Raw genomic sequence first — 19329 nt, forward strand, 5'->3', positions numbered from 1 at the left:
ATTTATTTATCTTATTTTTTTAATTGCACCGTTTACATGCAATTTTAAGATTGTTCTCAAAACTTAACATAAATCTCGTCTGTATCAATATCGTACACCTACATATAAGCCTGGCCTATATTCCACCTAAATCTCTAATTTATCATTCAGTGCAAGATATAGAAAAGTTTTGATTTAAGAAACACATATTTTTTATTTCTTTAATTTGTAACACTCTTATAATTTACTCTGGCTATAACACCTGAATGTATTTAACATTCATCTACATACAAAATACATTATATGTGACATTCTCTAGGAACACTCCAATGAAAAGGTTGTGACACGGCCGTGAGATTATCTTTAGAATAATAAGCCTTCCAATTCTCTAATGTTGTTTTTAGGTCAGCTTTTTTGCTATGTAACCCAACACAACAATTAGCATGCATGGTACAAACCTTGTTAAAATCTTTACTTGGTGAACAAAACCCACCAAAATAATTTGTGTCTAAAAACCTTATTTTCACTCCAACTTCTCTTAAAGAAGGTTCATGTTTTACTCGATTAAATGCATCTTGTTCATGTAATTTGGGATATTTGTGTCTTAAGGATACCCAAAATTCATAGAAATTGATCGTGCGATTGTTAGACCTTGCGAAAAGGAACCCAAAGTTGGGAAGGTTGTTCAAGTCATATTCGTCTCCACGGTTCCAATCACATGAAACTTGGATGTCTGAATTATTATCAGTCATTATATGCGGGAGTGGATCTCGAAACCATACAACATCACTATCCTGTAAAACAAAAATTATATATGCAATATTATATAAGTATATAGGTTGATTATTTTGTCAAAGCAGTAATAATAATAATGATGTGTCATTTAAAAATATATATATATATATATATATATAGGGGAGGGATCATGTGAGAACCCACCCCTTAGGTGAGAACCCTCTTAAAATAAGAACCAATCTTACACTATCAATTTTGAGATTATGGATGGCTGAGATTAATTATCACTTTCCCATGCATTTTCTTGGGAACACGCATTTCAGTCATTAGTACATGTTTTTTACTTTTTTTTCCTTATTTTCTGCATTGAAACACCGATTTATATACTATAAAACCAAGAGATTCAGCCATTGAAGAGAGAGAAAATGGAAAATCTAGTTTCATTTTAATTTAGCCATTGAAGAGAGAGAAATGAAGGCAGATTTCAAATGAAAATTTCTCTCTCATAAAGAAAGCTTTTGAAGCGATTTTTTTTTTAATTTGAATATTTTTTTGTGTAGAATAAGCATACAAAATTTCATAATTTTTGGAGTTCGTTTGATATTTTTTTGGGTAGAATTTTCGAAGTAGTGCAAAAAAGGAGCAAATCTGGAAAGACGGATTTCAAATGAAGATTTTTCTCTCATAAAAAACCCTTTTGAAGCGATTCTTTTTTTGAATCCGCTTATTTTTTTGTGTAGAATAAGCATACAAAATTTCTGAATTTTTGGAGTTTGTTTGATATTTTTTTGGTAGAATTTTCGAAGTAGTGCAAAAAAAGAGCAAATCTGTATGTGGTACAATAGTTGAAAATTCTGGAACGACATATTTAAAATTCGAAAACTAGGGGCATATCATGTAATTGGAACACTAGTTCTTATATATGGAACAATATATAATATTTATGGGACAATAATTCATATTTCTGGAACAATATAAATTGTATTGACAATAACGGGCATATCATTCAATTGGAACAGTATTAATTACTTATTTTATTGTATTAAAGGAATAATTTTGAGATGTTTCAAAAGATGTTATTATTGCTTCAAAAAGACTTGTCGTTGTTTCAATTAAAAAATGTAATGTTACATTGAATTGTGTTGTCAACGTTAAGTTAAAATGTAGTTGAAGTGTACGTTAATGATGTTTCATAAAATATATTAAGTGTTTCAATTTATAATATTAATGTTTCATATATATTATTGCTTGTTTCATATAGTTGGGCTATATATGAACTAGGTTTACTGTGATTTCTTATACCTTATTGATGTTTAAAAAAACATACCTTATGTTTCATTTTATAATATTAATGTTTCATATATATTATTGCTTGTTTCATATAGTTGGGCTATATATGAACTAGGTTTACTGTGATTTCTTATACCTTATTGATGTTTAAAAAAACATACCTTATGTTTCATTTTATACTACTTATGTTCCATAAAATATATGTATTGTTTCATATACTAATGATATTGTTTTATACATAATATAATATTTCATTCGGATATTATTTATATTGTTCCAGAAATATGAACTATTGTCCCATAAAACAATATCATTAGTATATGAAATAATACATATATTTTATGGAACATTAGTAGTATAAAATGAAATATAAGGTATGTTTTTTGAAACATCGATAAGGTATAAGAAATCACAGTAAACCTAGTTCATATAGAGCTCAACTATATGAAACAAGCAATAATATATATGAAACATTAATATTATAAATTGAAACACTTGATATATTTTACGAAACATCATTAACGTACACCAATTACACATAATGGATGGTTGAGATTAATTATCACTTTCCCATGCATTTTCTTGGGAACACGCATTTCAGTCATTGGTACATGCTTTTTAATTTTCTTGGGAACACGCATTTCAGTCATTGGTACATTTCACACATATGGTATGGAATAATGTATAATATTTATGGGACAATAGTTCATATTTCTGGAACAATATAAATAATATTCGAATGAAATATTATATGAAACATCAATGATTTTTATGTATAAAACAATATCATTAGTATATGAAACAATACATATATTTTATGGAACATAAGTAGTATAAAATGAAACATAAGGTATGTTTTTTGAAACATCAATAAGGTATAAGAAATCACAATAAACCTAGTTCATATAGAGCCCAACTATATGAAACAAGCAATAATATATATGAAACATTAATATTATAAATTGAAACACTTGATATATTTTACGAAACATCATTAACGTACACCAACTACACTTAATGGATGGCTGAGATTAATTATCAATTTCCCATGCATTTTCTTGGGAACACGCATTTCAGTCATTGGTACATGCTTTTTAATTTTCTTGGGAACATGCATTTCAGTCATTGATACATTTCACACATATGGTATGGAACAATGTATAATATTTATGAGACAATAGTTCAAATTTCTGGAACAATATAAATAATATTCGAATAAAATATTGTATGAAACATCAATGATTTTTATGTATAAAACAATATCATTAGTATATGAAACAACACATATATTTTATGGAACATAAGCACTATAAAATGAAACATAAGGTATATTTTTTGAAACATCAGATAAGGTATAAGAAATCACAGTACACCTAGTTCATATAGAGCCCAACTGTATGAAACAAACAATAATATATATGAAACATTAATATTATAAATTGAAACACTTGATATATTTTACGAAACATCATTAACGACGTACACTTCAACTACATTTTAACGTAACGTGTTTCAATGCAATAAATAATAAAAAGCATGTAATAATGACAGCTTCTGGCAGATTTTGTGTCCCAATGCACAAAAATTAAAAAAAAATACAAACAATCATTACAATTAATGAAGGTGGCCCACGTGAATTTCCACTAATGAAACAATAAATCTGAACCATTCATCTAATAAAAATGAATGGTGTTAGATGAGTTCTCATTTTAAAATGGTTCTCACCTAAGCCATGAGTTCTCACATGATCCCATTTCTATATATATATATATATATATATATATATATATATATATATATATATATATATATATATATATATATATATATATATATATATATAATATATATATATATATAATACCACTTCTTTTCACTTTAGTTGCAAAAGCTTAACTAAAAGTGTGAGGACTTTTATCGGGGTAAAAGCGAATATAATGGAAAAGGTAGATAAAAGATTACCGTAATAACGAAGTTATAACCCAAGGTCAAAATAGTTTGCAAGAAGGCTACTCTTCTCCGTATGAAATCCAAATAGTTAGGAGTCATGAAGTTAGCTTGATGAGCCAATGCCGATGATGCATTTGATCTTAGGAGATAGCAATGGGAGACAAGCGTCTGGCACCGAGTATAGGCGTTGTCGTCGATAGCCACAACCAGCAAATGGTTGAGAAGGTAAGCTGTATTGTTGCCAATTCTGAAACTCTCTAGGAAGATTTCAAATATTGAGTCTGGTGCTGCCCATGCCTCGTTCAAATGTGCCAAGATCACTGTTTTATCCTTCATTGTTGCCGCCTTTAGAAGATTTCTTAGCTCATAGTACTCATCATGGACCTTAAATTTCAGCAGATCATTATTATTAATGAAATACAGTACATAGCACTAATAATAAAATTAATTGATGAAATTGATTGAACAATGATTCGTAACAATAAATTATTGTACATGTATACGAAGTACAAATTAAAGTATACATGAACTAGACCGCTGATTAAGATTAGACAATATACGAAGTACAAATTAAAGTATATACACATCCCAGAGTATAATTTAATATTTCATCGCGCAAAATTAATTTCAAGCACAAGCAAAGAAGAAATTAGACACAAAAATCAATCACTTACGAGTTCACTTCCAGGTGGTGGTATGAACGATTCATCGTAACCCTCAATATATATAAATCGGCTAATATTGATGTACGGATCATAAGTGTACAACATTAGAAATGAAATTGTACATATTGAGAATAACATCACTACTTCTACTATTTTAACACAATTTTTTGAATAATTATTGGTATTATTCATTTTGGCAGAGCTGCAAAAACAGCAATAAGATCCAAGGCTCAGTTGAGCAGCTTAGGGGAAAAATCCGGATATATGAGTGTGGTCCTTTCAATTGTGCCTTGAGATCCAAGAAGATTGGTGAATGGAAATCAAACAAGATTGGTGAAGGTTTGATTTGATATGAACATATCTATCTCTCGATTTACATCCAATTTTGAGAAGATTCAAGTTAGAACTTTAAAATTAAAAAAAGATATAAAAAAAAAAACAAAACAAAAAAAACCCTTATAGCTCTTCTAAGGCCCTGTTCACTACGTACATCTTATATTTGTTAAACTTAAATTATTTTTACTAGACTGAAATTATTTTTACTATTCTCTAATATATTTCTTCTTTAAAGTCAATGATTTCTACTGAACTGAAATTATTTTCACTAAACTGAATTTATTACATTTTTATTGAATTGAAATTATTTTTACTGAATAGTACTGTATTATTTTAAGGTAAAGTGAACAGAGGCTCGTCATAAACCCATTTTATATTACAAAAAACAAATAATGACTATTTTAATTAAATTAAGAAGATCTTTGAAAAAGAAAATTTTCTAGCGTATCTATTTGACTGATTATTCTCCATTGCACTTCTTGTTTCCGATTTTGAATATCCAGTTTCTTATATATTCTCGTGATTTGCTCATATATATATCTATATATCTATATATATATATATATATATATATATATATATATATATATATATATATATATATATATATATGAATGACACCTAATAAGAGGTTATTTGTTCAATTTATTATGGCGTCAAATTAAGAAGGTTATTAAATAATTACATGTATATTTTATAAAATTGTATATTTTATAAAATTATAAGGCCTTGTTCACTTCACCTTAAAAAAAAATATTTAGTAAAAATAATTTCAGTTAGTGAAAATAAGTTCAATTCAATTCAGTAAAAATAATTAACTTCAAAGAAGAAATATAATAGAAAATTAGTAAAAATAATTTCAGTTCAGTAAAAATAATTTAAATTCAACAAAATAAGGTGAAGTGAAGTAACTATTACTAAAACAAAACATGCTGACATCATTAAGGGACACGTATCAACTTTATATGAAAAATTTTCCCATCAAAACTATTTTTGACATCATCATTTTTTTTTCTCTAGTTTTTTCCTCCTAAGTCTAAAACTAAACAAATATGAATATTTCTTTCAATATTAATTAATGAGATTATGATTGCACATTTTCGAATAAAGATCTAATGTTGACTACTGCTTTAAACAAATAATATCTATTTAATAGAGATTAAACTAGTTTTTGCTGAATTGAAATTTAATTTACTGAACTGAAATAATATTTGCTGAACTTAAATTATTTTTACTGAACTGAAATTATATTTACTGAACTGAAATTATTTAACAGATTTTCTATTATGTTTTTTTTTGTAAAGTTATTGTCTTTTACTAAACTGAAATTATTTTTACTGAACTGAACTTATTTTTACTGAAGTGGAATTATTTTAACTGAATTGAACTTATTTTTCATATTATTTTAAGGTGAATTGAACAAGACATAAAAGTAAAAAAAAAAAATAAAAAAAATAGTATAATAACATCAATTTATTTTGTACTAATTTTTTTTTCTTTGTCTCATTACTTACCTCATTTGACTATCATATATTCACATGATGATAGATTTTTGAATTAAATGGGACAACTAATTAAAATGACACAAATTATTATATGTGTGGCCAGTCATCAAGGGAATTATCTCATTATTAGTGGTATAAAGGTTATTCGGTAAGTGTTATTGCTTCATCTTGGGGTTCTTCGGTCAACATTACAGGGGGTTACTGTTATAGGTGTCACTTTATTCTTTTACAAGCGGTCACATGGTGTGCCAGCTACACATAAAAACACGATGTTAAAATAAACAGTGAGTATTCAAATCAATGCAAATCGGATAACTTAACTTGAGCAAGGAACGAATGAAAAAGGCCTTGTTCACTTCACCTTATTTTTACTGAACTGATATTATTTTTACTAAATTGAAATTATTTTTATTGATTCCCAATTATATTTCTTCTTTAGAGTTACTGATTTTATTATACTGAACTAAAATTATTTTTATTGAACTAAAATTTAGTTTATTAAACTGAATTTATTTTTTTCTTGTACTTGAAAATATTTTTACCGAATATTTTTTTAAGGTGAACTGAACAGGGCCGAAGCAAACTTAACAGTCATTTGTTATATTTTTGGTGGAGTCAAATTATTAAGTTACCAAATATTTCTATAATAATTAAGCCACCTTTTGAATATATATTAATTTGATGCACACCTAAAATAACTAATAGTATACTTTACTTATATATAGAGAGAGAGAGATAATGTCACCAAGGGAATTGATCAAAGATGGCTCGAGTTGGGTTGTTGGCAATGGGCAAAAAATTCGGATATGGGAAGACTCGTGGGTTCCGAAATGGAAGTGGAAGTGGACTGCCTGAATTTGGTAGCTCTAATTCGTGGCAATTCACAGGAGATTTCTGAAACTCAGATTATAGTGAATGATATATGCAATTGTAGTAGGACTTTTAATGTTTGTTTGTTTTCGTATGTTAGTAGAAACTGTAATAAAGCAGCTCATTCCATGGCTAAATGCGCTCTTCACTTTGAGGAGTGTCTCATTTGGATGGAGGACTGCCCATCTGATGTTCTTTCCTCTGTCTCGTTGGACAGAGAAGCTATTTAATGATATCTTGCGGCGTTTGTCAAAAAAAAAAAAAAAAAAAAAATTAGAGATAATGAGTAATTGTTTTTGAAATCTAAAACATACGTTACGTGCATTTAAATTTATTATATATTATTGAAATGGTACGAATGACATAATATTTTTGATATCATCATAGTTAACTTTGAACAACTATAATTTTATAACTACAACTTATCTATCATTTTGTTACAATTGTAAGATTCAAGAAGTAAAAAAAATTTATAATTGATACAATAACAACTCACTTCACTCAGCTGAAGGAAGAAAAGAAAAACATGTACACGAACCTATAATCAAATTCAAGGCTATAAAAAAAAATCCAATTAGTCAACATGGAAATACTTCACATATGACATTTATGTGGGACCCGCCAATTAGAAGGTTGAAGTGTCATATGATTATTGGACAAATAATTCTTCCAAACCTTAAGTATAGTATTAAGGTCAGCTATTTTGTTATCTAATCCAATGCAACAATTAGAATGCATTGTGCAAACCTTATTAAAATCTCTACTTCTTTCGCAAAACCCACCAAAATAAGTTGTATCCATGAACCTTAGTTTTAATCCTAGTTGCCTTACAAAATCACCACTTTTTATCTTGTTAAAAACATCCTGTTCATGCAAACGAGGGTACGTGTGTCTCGAGGATACCCAAAAATCGTAGAATTTGATGGTACGATTGTTAGACCTTACGAAAACAAATCCATTGTTGGGAGCATTGTTTAAGTCGAATTCGTCGCCATTAAAGTGATCACACGAGGTTTGAAAGTCTGAATAAGGTGTAAAATGTGGTAATGGATCTCTAAACCACATAACGTCGGTATCCTGTAAAAGAAAACAAAATTAATATGGCATAATTGCTATGCATGTAACATTATTTATCGTGCAACATTTATATATGTTTCAATTTATTGAAAATTGTCACTTGCATACGCACCCAATAGCAAACTAATAAAATTAACACGTGTGTACGCACAAACCACATATAATTGGGATCGCAATATTCTACCAAAATTGCATATATGTTTAATGTGTAGATTAGAATAATTACCGTAAAAACAAAGTTGTAACCCAAGCTTAAAATAGTTCGCAAGAAAGCGAGTCTTCCCCACATCATATCCAAATAGATAGGGGTCATAAACCTAGCTTCATGAGCCATTAAAGATGATTTGTTAGTCTTGAGATAGTAACAATGGAACCCCAACTCATGGCATCGAAAATACGCCTTCTCGTCGACTGCTATAACAACCAAATGATTGAGAAGATAGGCTATATTATTTCCAATTCTAAAACTCTCTAAGAAAAGATCAAATATGGAGTTTGGTTCTGCCCATGCATCATTCAAAGTTGTCAATATCACTGTTTTCTCCTTTGTTGAAGCCGCCTCTAGAACCTTCCTTAACTCATAATACTCGTCTTTGACCTACATGTATAAAATGTATGATTAAAAAATAAGTCCATAGTTTTACTACAATTATCAAAGTTTGTTGTCAATATATGTGTGTTTACTTTTCAAATCTTGTGAAAATAATAAGTGTATCCAATGGTAAATGTTCTAATTTTTTTTATTTAGTCATATGCAAAGTAATTCATTCTACGTATGATACGTACATTGGACCGACGGTCGTTAAATATATATCATGAAATGGACAAATTTGATAGTATGATATACCAATGTTTTACGTAATTTGTATCATACCGTCCTTAAAATTTAAGATCTTGATAATTAATGGTGATGAAAAAGAAATCAAACAATATTTAATCGATTGGAAAAGTAATTTTAAAGTCAAGATTTAAAAGAGTGATCGAGGGATTACCCTGGTGGTTAGAGTTCCCCTCTCGATTCTAGGTGATCTTGAGATCGATCCTCATCACTCACTCTTGTGACTCTCTAAACACCAAAAAAGAAAAACATCGAGATTGAGACTAAGAGTAGAAGCTCACCGTGCCATTATTGTCACCGTAGAAAGAAGAAGATAAGCGCCCCAAACTTGGAACAAACTGCCCATTTTTTTCATTTGAAGAGTAATACAAGACCAAAAATGCAATTCCAAGCGTCGAAAATACCAATAAACTCGTCAAAATTCTTGCAAAATCTAAAGGTTTTGTTGTTGATGATGAATAATTATCATTCTTCATGGCCTCCATCGTCGTAATCTCTCCCATAATTGGGCTACCCTCATCAATAATCTTTCCCTCCTCCATGACTCTTCTTGTAATAAAACTACTAGCTTAGTACAATTCAATTTTATGCCTTCGTTCACTAGATGATTGATTAATTAACACATAACCCTGCCGTGGTTTAATAAATAATACTTTGAGTTAATTAATTATAAGAAGATAAATAAGCTAAGAAAATAATCAATAAAGGATATCATTTAAAACATGCCAAACCATATGAAATATTTGAGAGAGGATACACAAAATTCAAAGTAACGTCAAATAAAGGAATAATAAGTGTATATATAGTATAGTTTTGTAGGTGTTTATGAAAAAGTCTAAGTCTAAAATATTGGTGGTCATATTGGACCAATTTTAGTCTTACAATATTGAACACGTCGTTGTAATGGTTTCCAGATAGATTCTTTTGTTTTTCCTAGTAGCCTTTGCAATATGATTTTCCATTGATTTTTTTAGTCGACTTCATCGTTGTAATTAAAAGATATTCTATACTTTTTTCAATTTTTTTTTTTTTCTTCTGGATGTTCAGAGAGCCATAAGGGTAGATGATGAGAATCGATCCCAAAATCTCTTGGAATTGGGAGGGAAGCTCTAACCACTTGAGTTATCCCTCACTTTCATTTTCAATAATTTAATCACGTTATATAATACACAAAGTATCATTTGTGGCTGGCCACACCGTGTGGCCGGGGTTACTCGATTAGGGGTTACCCAATCAGTGTTTTGGTGTGTGTCAGTTGGTATGGCCAGCTACATAGAAAACACGTTGTGTATTGTATTGGTTTATTTTCTCAAAGTATTAATAAAGTATTGTATTGGACTATTGGTTTATGTGGTAGCGTAATTTGACATACGAAGTATTATGATTTTTGAAGGATTTATAAATTATAATTGAAACGATAACAACAGTAAACTCGTTTTTTTGTTTTTTGTTATATAATTGATGAGAGAGAAAAACAAATTATGCATAAGGTATGAAGATGCATGAGATCAGATTATAGTTATAGAGTATGGAGTACGAAATAATTGAGATCAAATTATATTTATAGAGTATTAAAAAATTTATAGGCTGTTTTTTAGCAGGCATTTGCACTATTCACACACACTCTTTAAGAAAATTTTTGTTATTTACAAAACACATGCATGTGATCATATTTGATTCGTCTTGTATATACTTTCAATTAGTAGTTTTTTGATATCACCTCCAACACTTTGATCGTACAAGGGTTAGGCATGAGGGGGATGGTAAAAAGTTAAAAGGAAGTGTTTGGAAAGAGAGAGTATAAAAGTGATGAGGGATCGGATGACAATGAAAAGAAAAGTGTGTGGAAGTGCACAATGAAAAGGAAATGTGAAATGTAAATTTGTTTGAAAATATATAAAAGAGTGAAGTTAATTTTAATAATTATGTTTGGAAATATTAACGTACATGGTCATACATTGATATTTGGGTATTATTGATAGCCTTAATTTTCTTTTATGGGGTCCATCATCCATTATGCTTATTCCTTTTTTAATAGATGGGATTCATAAAATGACACATCAATTTATTTTGCAACTTGGAGTATGGGGTAGGTAGTGCTATTTCTAATTTTCTAGGCCTACCTCTTGTTATTATGGCTATTAAGTGTTGCCGGTTGGGATACGAATATACGATGCAGATCGATACAGTATGTATCACTTTTACGCCACTTGCATAAATTTTTTACGGGATATATCAAATTTGTAAAGAAAAACAATGTTAAAAGTTTTGAGAATTTTTACAAAGTGTGTAAAAAAAAAAAAAATAATAAAATAAAAAATAAAATAAGGATTACAAGTTTGGAGTGTTTTTTGGATTAAAAGTTGGAAAAATGATTTTTCGTAATTTAATTAAGTGTGAAGTGTTCTGGAGGAAAGGGCAATTATACTTGTAGTTAGTATATTAAGGGACTATCACAATCAAAAGGTTAAGCTTATAGTTGAAGTCCAGGAGTGGTTTATATACTCTATATATCTTTGTTAACAAGTGTAATTTTCTAGAAAATAAATATTTTTTTAATTATATTATAAATTACTTGATATCATATTTACTCACCTTCACAACCCAATTTTAAATTTCGATAGTAGGATGGAAAAAGATAAGGAAGCCAAGAATAAAGAATATAGAACTATAGAGCATTCCACCTAGTCGCTTAAATTAGCTTCAAAGTATAGTTACACATGTTTTTCTTATGAACATTCAAACTTACCAAAATAGGTATTGAAGATTTTCGTCATACATTATTGTCCATCGTTTGGAATCATGAAATTAACATATACAGTCATTCGTCAATATAGTAAACCACCCTTTATTTGTTCTATTCTGTCATTGTGTGCGTGTATGCCATTATTTCTATATATATGCCTTGTACAATACTCCATAAATAATAAACATAATTAAAACTATATATAGAACATCAAGGTTCAAATAACATACAAAAACAAAATTCTTCTTAATTTGGATTTTTCTTGTGAGTTTATCATTACCGTTCAAATAGGCAGAACTTCCAGAGACATAATGATTAGTATTTGCTAATTGAAATCCAATGCAACAATTAATTAACATGTAAAACATATGAAATAAAAAAACTCACCATAATAAAGTAGTCGTTTCCCTTGATTCTTTCATCTGCCTGAGTTTATATATTTATGTGATAATAATGGCTGTTGAGCTCCAACTTCTAGTATATATGGTAAAATATATACACATCTAGAAAGGATAAAATATTTTTGTAGAAAATATGATTCTTATTTGGTTGCCAAATGCCAATAATAGAGTATCTAAATGATTCATTTTATCTGTATTATAAGTATTATTATTCAGCAACTTTGCATGTATGACTACAAATTAAATAATAACCACACTTTCCTCCAATCAATATATATAGCAGATCAGCAGAATTTCTTTGATTATTATTCGTAAGTACGTAGTCACTACAGTACTTTGTTAATGGCTTTCCAATTCCTTGATTGCGTAGTTTATTATTCGAATCATAGATAAGCGTATTCTTATCAACGGTCTTGTTTCAAAGTGAGTGAGAGAGAGTAGTGAAAGCACGTCACTACTCACTAGCTAGTGTAACGTACTACCTCGGCTCCGTAAATAATACTCTCAAAAGGTGCACATAATAATGTGACGGAAGTAGTAAGTTAACAACTTATTATGCTTTTATTGTATGCCAACGGAAGTAAGGTAGAGAGTTACCTGGCTCGGCTCAAGGCTTTCATCAATGAGGGTGCAGTGTGCATATTCTTATCAAGGGTCTTGATTCAGAGTGAGTGAGTGAGTGAGTGTGAGTGAGTGAGTGAGAGAGAGTAGTGAAAGTACATCACTATTCATCACTAGCTAGTGTAACATACTACCTCAGCTCCATTGCATATTATGTGCAAGTTTTGAATTTTTTATATTTCACAAATAATACTCAAAAGTTACACATAATAATATAACAAAGGTAGTAAGTTAATAACTTATTATGCCTTTATTATATGCCAACGGAAGTAAGGTAGAGAGTTACCTGGCTCAAGGCTGCCATCAATGAGGGTGTGCAAAGTGACCAACCGCTTATAGGGGGTCCCTCATTTAAGAGGGTTTCAAAATTCGACATATAATGAAGATTGTGTGTTTATATTAACATTTACATATTATCCTATCTATATCTATGCTTTAGGTAAATTAAATTGTACTAAAAATATTTATTTATATTAATGACATTGATTGATACATTGTTCTATATGTAGCTAACATTTTTATAAGTATGAAGCAATGCATGATCCCTTTGTTTTTTTAAGTGCCATTTTAATTTTCTGCACTATATGAATTCACAAAATTCACTTTAATTAGTCTTAGTGAGGTTCATACATAGGAAAAAATAGTCATATATACACTTATTCAAGATTTGTTGGAATCGTCCTAATGTAGTTTTCGGATAGAAAGTTTAAGTTATTATTATTTATATTTATCGATAATTAAACACAATACATCAATCAATGTTATACATATGTGTCCTGCCAAATTAGGCCACTTATACTCCGTAAAAAACTAAAGTAGTATTTAAATTTTAGCACGGTCCTTCAATATATTTAGGACGCGGATGGACACCACTACCAACCACAGGTCGAGTCCTCCTATTCCCCCTAGATATTGATTCTACTTATTTGACCCTAGTGTGAAAATATATGAGTTGATTTTTACAAAAAATATTACGAGTATAAATTAAACAAAATATTAGGACCACATAATTGGGCCCGTAAACTACAAGTAGTTATCGACTTATTGATGCCCCCGGAACAAACACTAAGAAATAGTGATGGAATTGTTAGATCACTACTAGAAAACATGTAAATTTCATGAGCAATTTCATGAGCGCATTTTAGAGCGATTTTTTGATGAATTTATGCGATTTTTGGGCAATTTTTTTGGTCTATTTTTGTTCCATTTTTATTGTTTTGTTGTTTTCGATTTTAATTTCATTTTATTTCTGTACAATTTTTTTTGCACGATTATTCAGTTCGTTTTTTTGTTTGATTATTCATGTATTCTGATCGAAAATGTATTTGTGGCTAGGAATGTAACAGCATGGTTAGGAACTTGTTTACTAACTACAATATTGTAGATGTCATAGCAGATTCATACTTAGGAAGATATTGGACTATTGTTGTATTCTACACGATTTACTTCATTGTAATTTATGGATTTTCCTTTCATTATGCTCCTTAATTACTTTCTATGCTGATCTTTAATTTTGAATACTTTGGCATCTATTAGTTCTAAACCATAATTAATTTGAATATGTTATCTATTTCTCTTTTGGTTTGCTAATCATCCTGGATATATTAACCTATTGCAATTCTTGCTACCTCTTCAGATCAACTATATAGTTAATATGGTGGTCTTTGATTTTGGTTTAATTAGCAGCATTTGGTTATATTAACAATACTTGTAATTTTACCAAACCGAGTTCTTGGCATTTAACATGCCAAAACCGAGCACTAAAGATAATTGCCTTGTTAAATTTGGGTAATTGACAGTCTTTGGTTGGTGGACTAGTGCTACAAATACTCTGTTTCACATGTTTACATGGCCTTTTACTTTAAGATTTTTTCTGGGAAATCATAGCAGTTTGTTGTGACTCTGGTCATTTTATTTGCTCCGACTTTATTTAACTAATCCTTCAGTTTGATTTATGTTAGTTCTATAGTTCTTACTTAACTACTACAATATTTAATGCATAACTCTAGAATTATTTGTGAGCAATTACTAGTGTTGAAAGATGACATACATATGAAAATTTAGAACATAAGAAAATAATTTTAGAACATAGGAAAATAATTTTAGAACATAAGCCAAAAAAAAAAAAAAAAAAAAAAATTGAACATGAAAAAAAAAAATAGCACATGGAAAAAATTTAGAACATGAGGCAAAAATTTAGAACATAAGAAAAAAAAAATTAGAACATAGGTTAAAAAAATATTTAGAATATAAGCAGAAAAAAATTTAGAACATAATGAGAAAAAAATTAGAACATAGGTTTGGAACATTGAAAAAAAAAAAAAAAAAAAAAAAAAAAAAAAAAAAAAAATTGAATATAACTACATAAGTAGAAAAAATTTGAAACATAGAAAAATATTTGAAACAAGTGCTCATTTTATTTGTTTGGTTGACCATAGTTAGTAAGAGCAAGGGGAGTTAAACTTCACCAAAAATGAACCACTGACTACAAAAACTTTTTCTCTCTCCCTCTCTTCAATTATTTCTTACCACTTTTTTTTTTTCTCTAAATCTCTCTTTAACCCCACATGCACTTATGTACTTTCACCAATTTTCTTAATTTCCATGAAAAAACCCAAATAGACTCTTAAGGGACAGAGGGAATACTTTTTAGTTGGTCCATGCATCTTAAAAGGGATTGATAACAATGTTGTGGTTCATCGATCACCTTGCTAAGATAGTGCATTTCAAATAAAACAAATGAAGGTGAATCCAAATACTGTCCTACAGACTTCTTAATGTCTAGTATAAAAAAATAAATTAATTAATTAAAATTTCGATAAGGATATCTTTATTTATAAATAATTAAAATCCCGAAGTGCTTGGGGTTTATCGAGTTGTTACACATGTAGTAGCCCGTTTCAACGTCCGAGCCCAACAACTCGTTTATTTCTTAAATTGAGAACATATATAATAAATAAAGAACATAAATATCACCATATATAGTTGAAGAAATAACATAGTAGTATGATTTCACATACAGAACGACGCGACCCCGTTAAGCTCCCAAATCAATCATCTCGAGTATTGCAAATTCATCAACATTTTGAGTAGCGGCATTCAGGAAGTGGTCCCAGATAAATGTATATCTCTTACAAAACCAAGTTTTGGACATGTTTAGTAGTGCAATGGCATTAACGTCACGCACAACAGCCCTAAACATAGCACCAGTGTTGCTACTACCGCGAGGATAATTTGCATCAACAACAATATAATCATCGTTAGCAAGCCTCCAAAACATTCCAACGTGACTCGATTTTATGCAAAGTGTACCATCAGGAGCTTCGAACACCTCGTGGGCGACCATAGCATCATCATGATTATCAAATGAAAATTGAAGATACCAAACACCCCTTACCGAGACTGCACCTAAATATTTGCCATTATCTCCCTTTAATGCAACATGCTTGGGTATATTAAACAAGTTTACGAGAGTGAAAACATCATACGAGTCTTCATTAGTCTCATTTGACCCTGCATTTAAGCATGAATCAAAAGAGGCTTCGTCCTTCCACAAGCTTGCATAATGACCGAGTTGGACATGCATAAGTCGCATTTTTTGTGTACCGTCATCATCACTTAGGTATATTGGCTTGAACAATGTACAACTCCAATTGCTTTGATTTTCATCTATGTTGTGGGCTGATGCACTAATCCAATTGTGACTGGGAGACCACCTATAAATAAACAGTCCAGTGTTAACGGAGTTTATCAATAAATAATTGATCATTTTTGTTGACACCGAAATTTTGCTAATTTTGAGGTGTCAAATCATATTATACATCACTAATACATAAAACCGGTCTCGCAGCCAGCCCACGAGACAGTGACATTTGGCATATTATATATCATCTTATATAGTTACATTACTTACATACATACATGCTCCTTTTTTAGAGAATATCAAACTATATCTTTCTCCAAACAAAACTATATCAAGTTGTACATGACTCGAAAATAATGCATCTAAAGAAAACAGAGGAAGTAATATAAGACAAAGCGTAAGTACATACATACTACATCCGTTTTGAATTATTCATAACAATTAGATATTATCTACGTACCAACACTTTATGTTAAATCCTTGCAAATAATTTGAAACAGATGTCTGAAAGAGAAAAAAAAAAAAAAATGCATACCTGACAAAATATTTGTTATTGTAGCGGGATTTGAGATGGACAAGACCATCATAAGTCTTGGATTGCTCAATTTCAAAGTGGGCATATTGATCCATTACCTCATCACCAGCAAACTCAAGAAGGCCATATGTTTGACTATCTATGTCGTTCCTATAGCGTAGGAATTTGCTATTGTAGGCTGATTTCAGACAGACTACCGTTGCTGGTACAGCCATTGGTGGTACAGACGCCATTTTTGTAGTATTATCTTTGAATATTATCTCTCTCTTCCTTATATTACTTTCTCAACTTCTACAAGTGCTAGTATTAATTTTCTTTGCATAGCTTGTTCCAAATTGCCATACTATTTATACCCGCTTTGTATGTACTATGTAATGACGTAGAGCATTTGGACTATTACTCCGTACCAAAATTGCAATTGTCTCCGAGTGGATAAGCTCACATGTTTCACATATTGTTTGAATTGTGAGTTACACGAGTTTTTTTAGCAGGTCTCGGTTCATCTTCTAGATAAACTGGGCATGTTTATCGTTTATCTAGGGGTACTTTGGTCATTTCCTGCTAAAAAGAAGGGGTACTTTCGTTATTTTTTCGTCACATAGAATATTGGCATGTAACTCCCAGATAACATCGTTAGGTAGAATGTAGAAAGGAGTTAACCATAGTTAATTGGGGTCTTACCCGTCTTTGAAATCAGCGAAATCCTTCAACCAGTATTCCACATCTTTGGGTGCACCTACCTCTATGTGCATCCAGGTGTATATAAAAGGTTTGTAAGGACCCAATAATGGTCGAAGACACGTAATATATGAAATAAAAAAGTTTCCTTATAAAAAAATTGTTGCAACTTGCAAGTACTCTTTAGAACGGTAAAAAAGACAAGTGTTGCGGGTATTTAGAAGCTTACAACATTTGATGAAGCAATTAGTGTGTGCCCCGGGCGACGCCCTAGTTTGTGTACTTCTTTAATTTGGCAATTATGTTCAACTGTTTGTATAGTTAGTATGTGGTTCGGGCATAGTCTCAGGTGTCACTTTTTTTTTTTTACCTCATATGTATTTATATTCTAATCTTGTGAAAAATAAATGAATTATATTATCTCTAATTTACTTAATAAATGAAAGGACTACATATATAATATTATGTGAAATTTGAAACATTAATAAGAGTTGGTTCAAAAGATAATTGTATTATCTTTATGTTTCGGAGGTTATGGTTTCAAATCTTTTAGCGGTTCGTGCCAAATAGCGAGTTCAAATCAGTCAATAACTTAATACTAAAACAGACACCATGATTAACACGTGTCACATCCTGGTTCTGTTTTTTTACTCCAAAACTCCCCTTCCTTTTTAGATAAAATAATTTTGTTAAATTTTTGTACAATTCAACTATAATAATTTTATTCCAAATCTTTTATAAATATTATTTTTTATTAGGTATTTTTTATTCTTCCATACACATTTACCTAAAATATTTTCAATTCTTGTATAATTATCTTTTATAGGAGTATTAGATTTTGCCAAAAATTTAATACCCTTTATTACCTTTTTTTCAATATTCATTTACTTAACTTGGACTGTTATTTTTTAGTAAGTATAAAATATCAATTTTATTATAAAAAAAAACGAGACATGCATACAAAATTCACATTAGAATTACCATTACATTAAATAACGTAGTGTAGTGTGGGTCGTTGGAAAAAAAAGACATTTCTATTCATATTATTGATTTGAAATCTTATGAAACAATAAAAATTGAATTAATTTTCTGTAAAATATTAATGTAATTTTACCAACTTCTATATTTTTTTTAAGGTTTTCTTTAAAAAAAATTTCCAAAAAAAAAATGATAACGGCATAGATAAAACTTCGTGAAATGTGAAGTAATAAATACAACAGTAAAAATAACAAAGAAGAAAGAATTTTTAGATTTCCTCAATAATGTGCATGCTCTAATAAAGGGTCTGTTTTTGTTCACATTATTTTCACTTATTTCAGATCTAATAAGTTCATATAAGATCAGATAAGTTAATATAAGTTCAGATAAGTTAAGTTCAGGAAAAATAAGTTATGATAAGAGTTACCAAAGTTCAAATTACGACTAAAATAAGTTCAAATAAGTTAAGTTAAGTTCAGATA

The 19329-nt window shown here is 29.7% G+C and overlaps 3 protein-coding genes across 3 annotated transcripts; all 3 read right to left on the bottom strand.

Moving 5' to 3' along the window:
• Positions 1-278: 278 nt before the first annotated feature.
• LOC110698941 (uncharacterized protein At4g15970-like) lies at positions 279-4724 on the bottom strand. The gene is made up of 3 exons (XM_021876444.1): positions 4629-4724; positions 3967-4338; positions 279-773 (listed from the first exon to the last, which is right to left on the bottom strand). The coding sequence occupies exons 1-3, from the start codon at positions 4722-4724 to the stop codon at positions 279-281; spliced, it is 963 nt and encodes a 320-aa protein (XP_021732136.1).
• Positions 4725-7687: 2963 nt separating this feature from the next.
• On the bottom strand, positions 7688-12618 carry LOC110698601 (uncharacterized protein At4g15970-like). The gene is made up of 4 exons (XM_021876061.1): positions 12379-12618; positions 9527-9874; positions 8634-9005; positions 7688-8407 (listed from the first exon to the last, which is right to left on the bottom strand). Exons 2-4 carry the CDS (start codon positions 9785-9787, stop codon positions 7925-7927), a joined length of 1116 nt encoding a protein of 371 aa, XP_021731753.1. The 5' UTR covers positions 9788-9874; positions 12379-12618; the 3' UTR covers positions 7688-7924.
• Positions 12619-15826: 3208 nt separating this feature from the next.
• Positions 15827-17501, bottom strand: LOC110698602. Its single transcript, XM_021876062.1, has 2 exons — positions 17192-17501; positions 15827-16729 (listed from the first exon to the last, which is right to left on the bottom strand). The coding sequence occupies exons 1-2, from the start codon at positions 17422-17424 to the stop codon at positions 16051-16053; spliced, it is 912 nt and encodes a 303-aa protein (XP_021731754.1). The 5' UTR covers positions 17425-17501; the 3' UTR covers positions 15827-16050.
• Between the last annotated feature and the right edge of the window lie 1828 nt (positions 17502-19329).

The sequence above is a fragment of the Chenopodium quinoa genome, unplaced genomic scaffold, assembly GCF_001683475.1.
Source record: "Chenopodium quinoa cultivar QQ74 unplaced genomic scaffold, ASM168347v1, whole genome shotgun sequence".
In the NCBI taxonomy this organism is placed as follows: domain Eukaryota; kingdom Viridiplantae; phylum Streptophyta; class Magnoliopsida; order Caryophyllales; family Amaranthaceae; genus Chenopodium; species Chenopodium quinoa.

Excerpts from the sequence above, each read along its gene's own strand:
- LOC110698941 (XM_021876444.1), bottom strand. The coding sequence starts at position 4,724 with ATGTTGTACACTTATGATCCGTACATCAATATTAGCCGATTTATATAT. Across the intron at positions 4,339-4,628 it reads CACCACCTGGAAGTGAACTC|GTCCATGATGAGTACTATGA; the intron begins GTAAGTGATTGA and ends CTGAAATTTAAG. Across the intron at positions 774-3,966 it reads GTTATAACTTCGTTATTACG|GATAGTGATGTTGTATGGTT; the intron begins GTAATCTTTTAT and ends TTTGTTTTACAG.
- LOC110698601 (XM_021876061.1), bottom strand. The coding sequence starts at position 9,787 with ATGGAGGAGGGAAAGATTATTGATGAGGGTAGCCCAATTATGGGAGAG. Across the intron at positions 9,006-9,526 it reads ACGGTGACAATAATGGCACG|GTCAAAGACGAGTATTATGA; the intron begins GTGAGCTTCTAC and ends TTATACATGTAG. Across the intron at positions 8,408-8,633 it reads GTTACAACTTTGTTTTTACG|GATACCGACGTTATGTGGTT; the intron begins GTAATTATTCTA and ends TTTCTTTTACAG.
- LOC110698602 (XM_021876062.1), bottom strand. The coding sequence starts at position 17,424 with ATGGCGTCTGTACCACCAATGGCTGTACCAGCAACGGTAGTCTGTCTG. Across the intron at positions 16,730-17,191 it reads AATAACAAATATTTTGTCAG|GTGGTCTCCCAGTCACAATT; the intron begins GTATGCATTTTT and ends GTTTATTTATAG.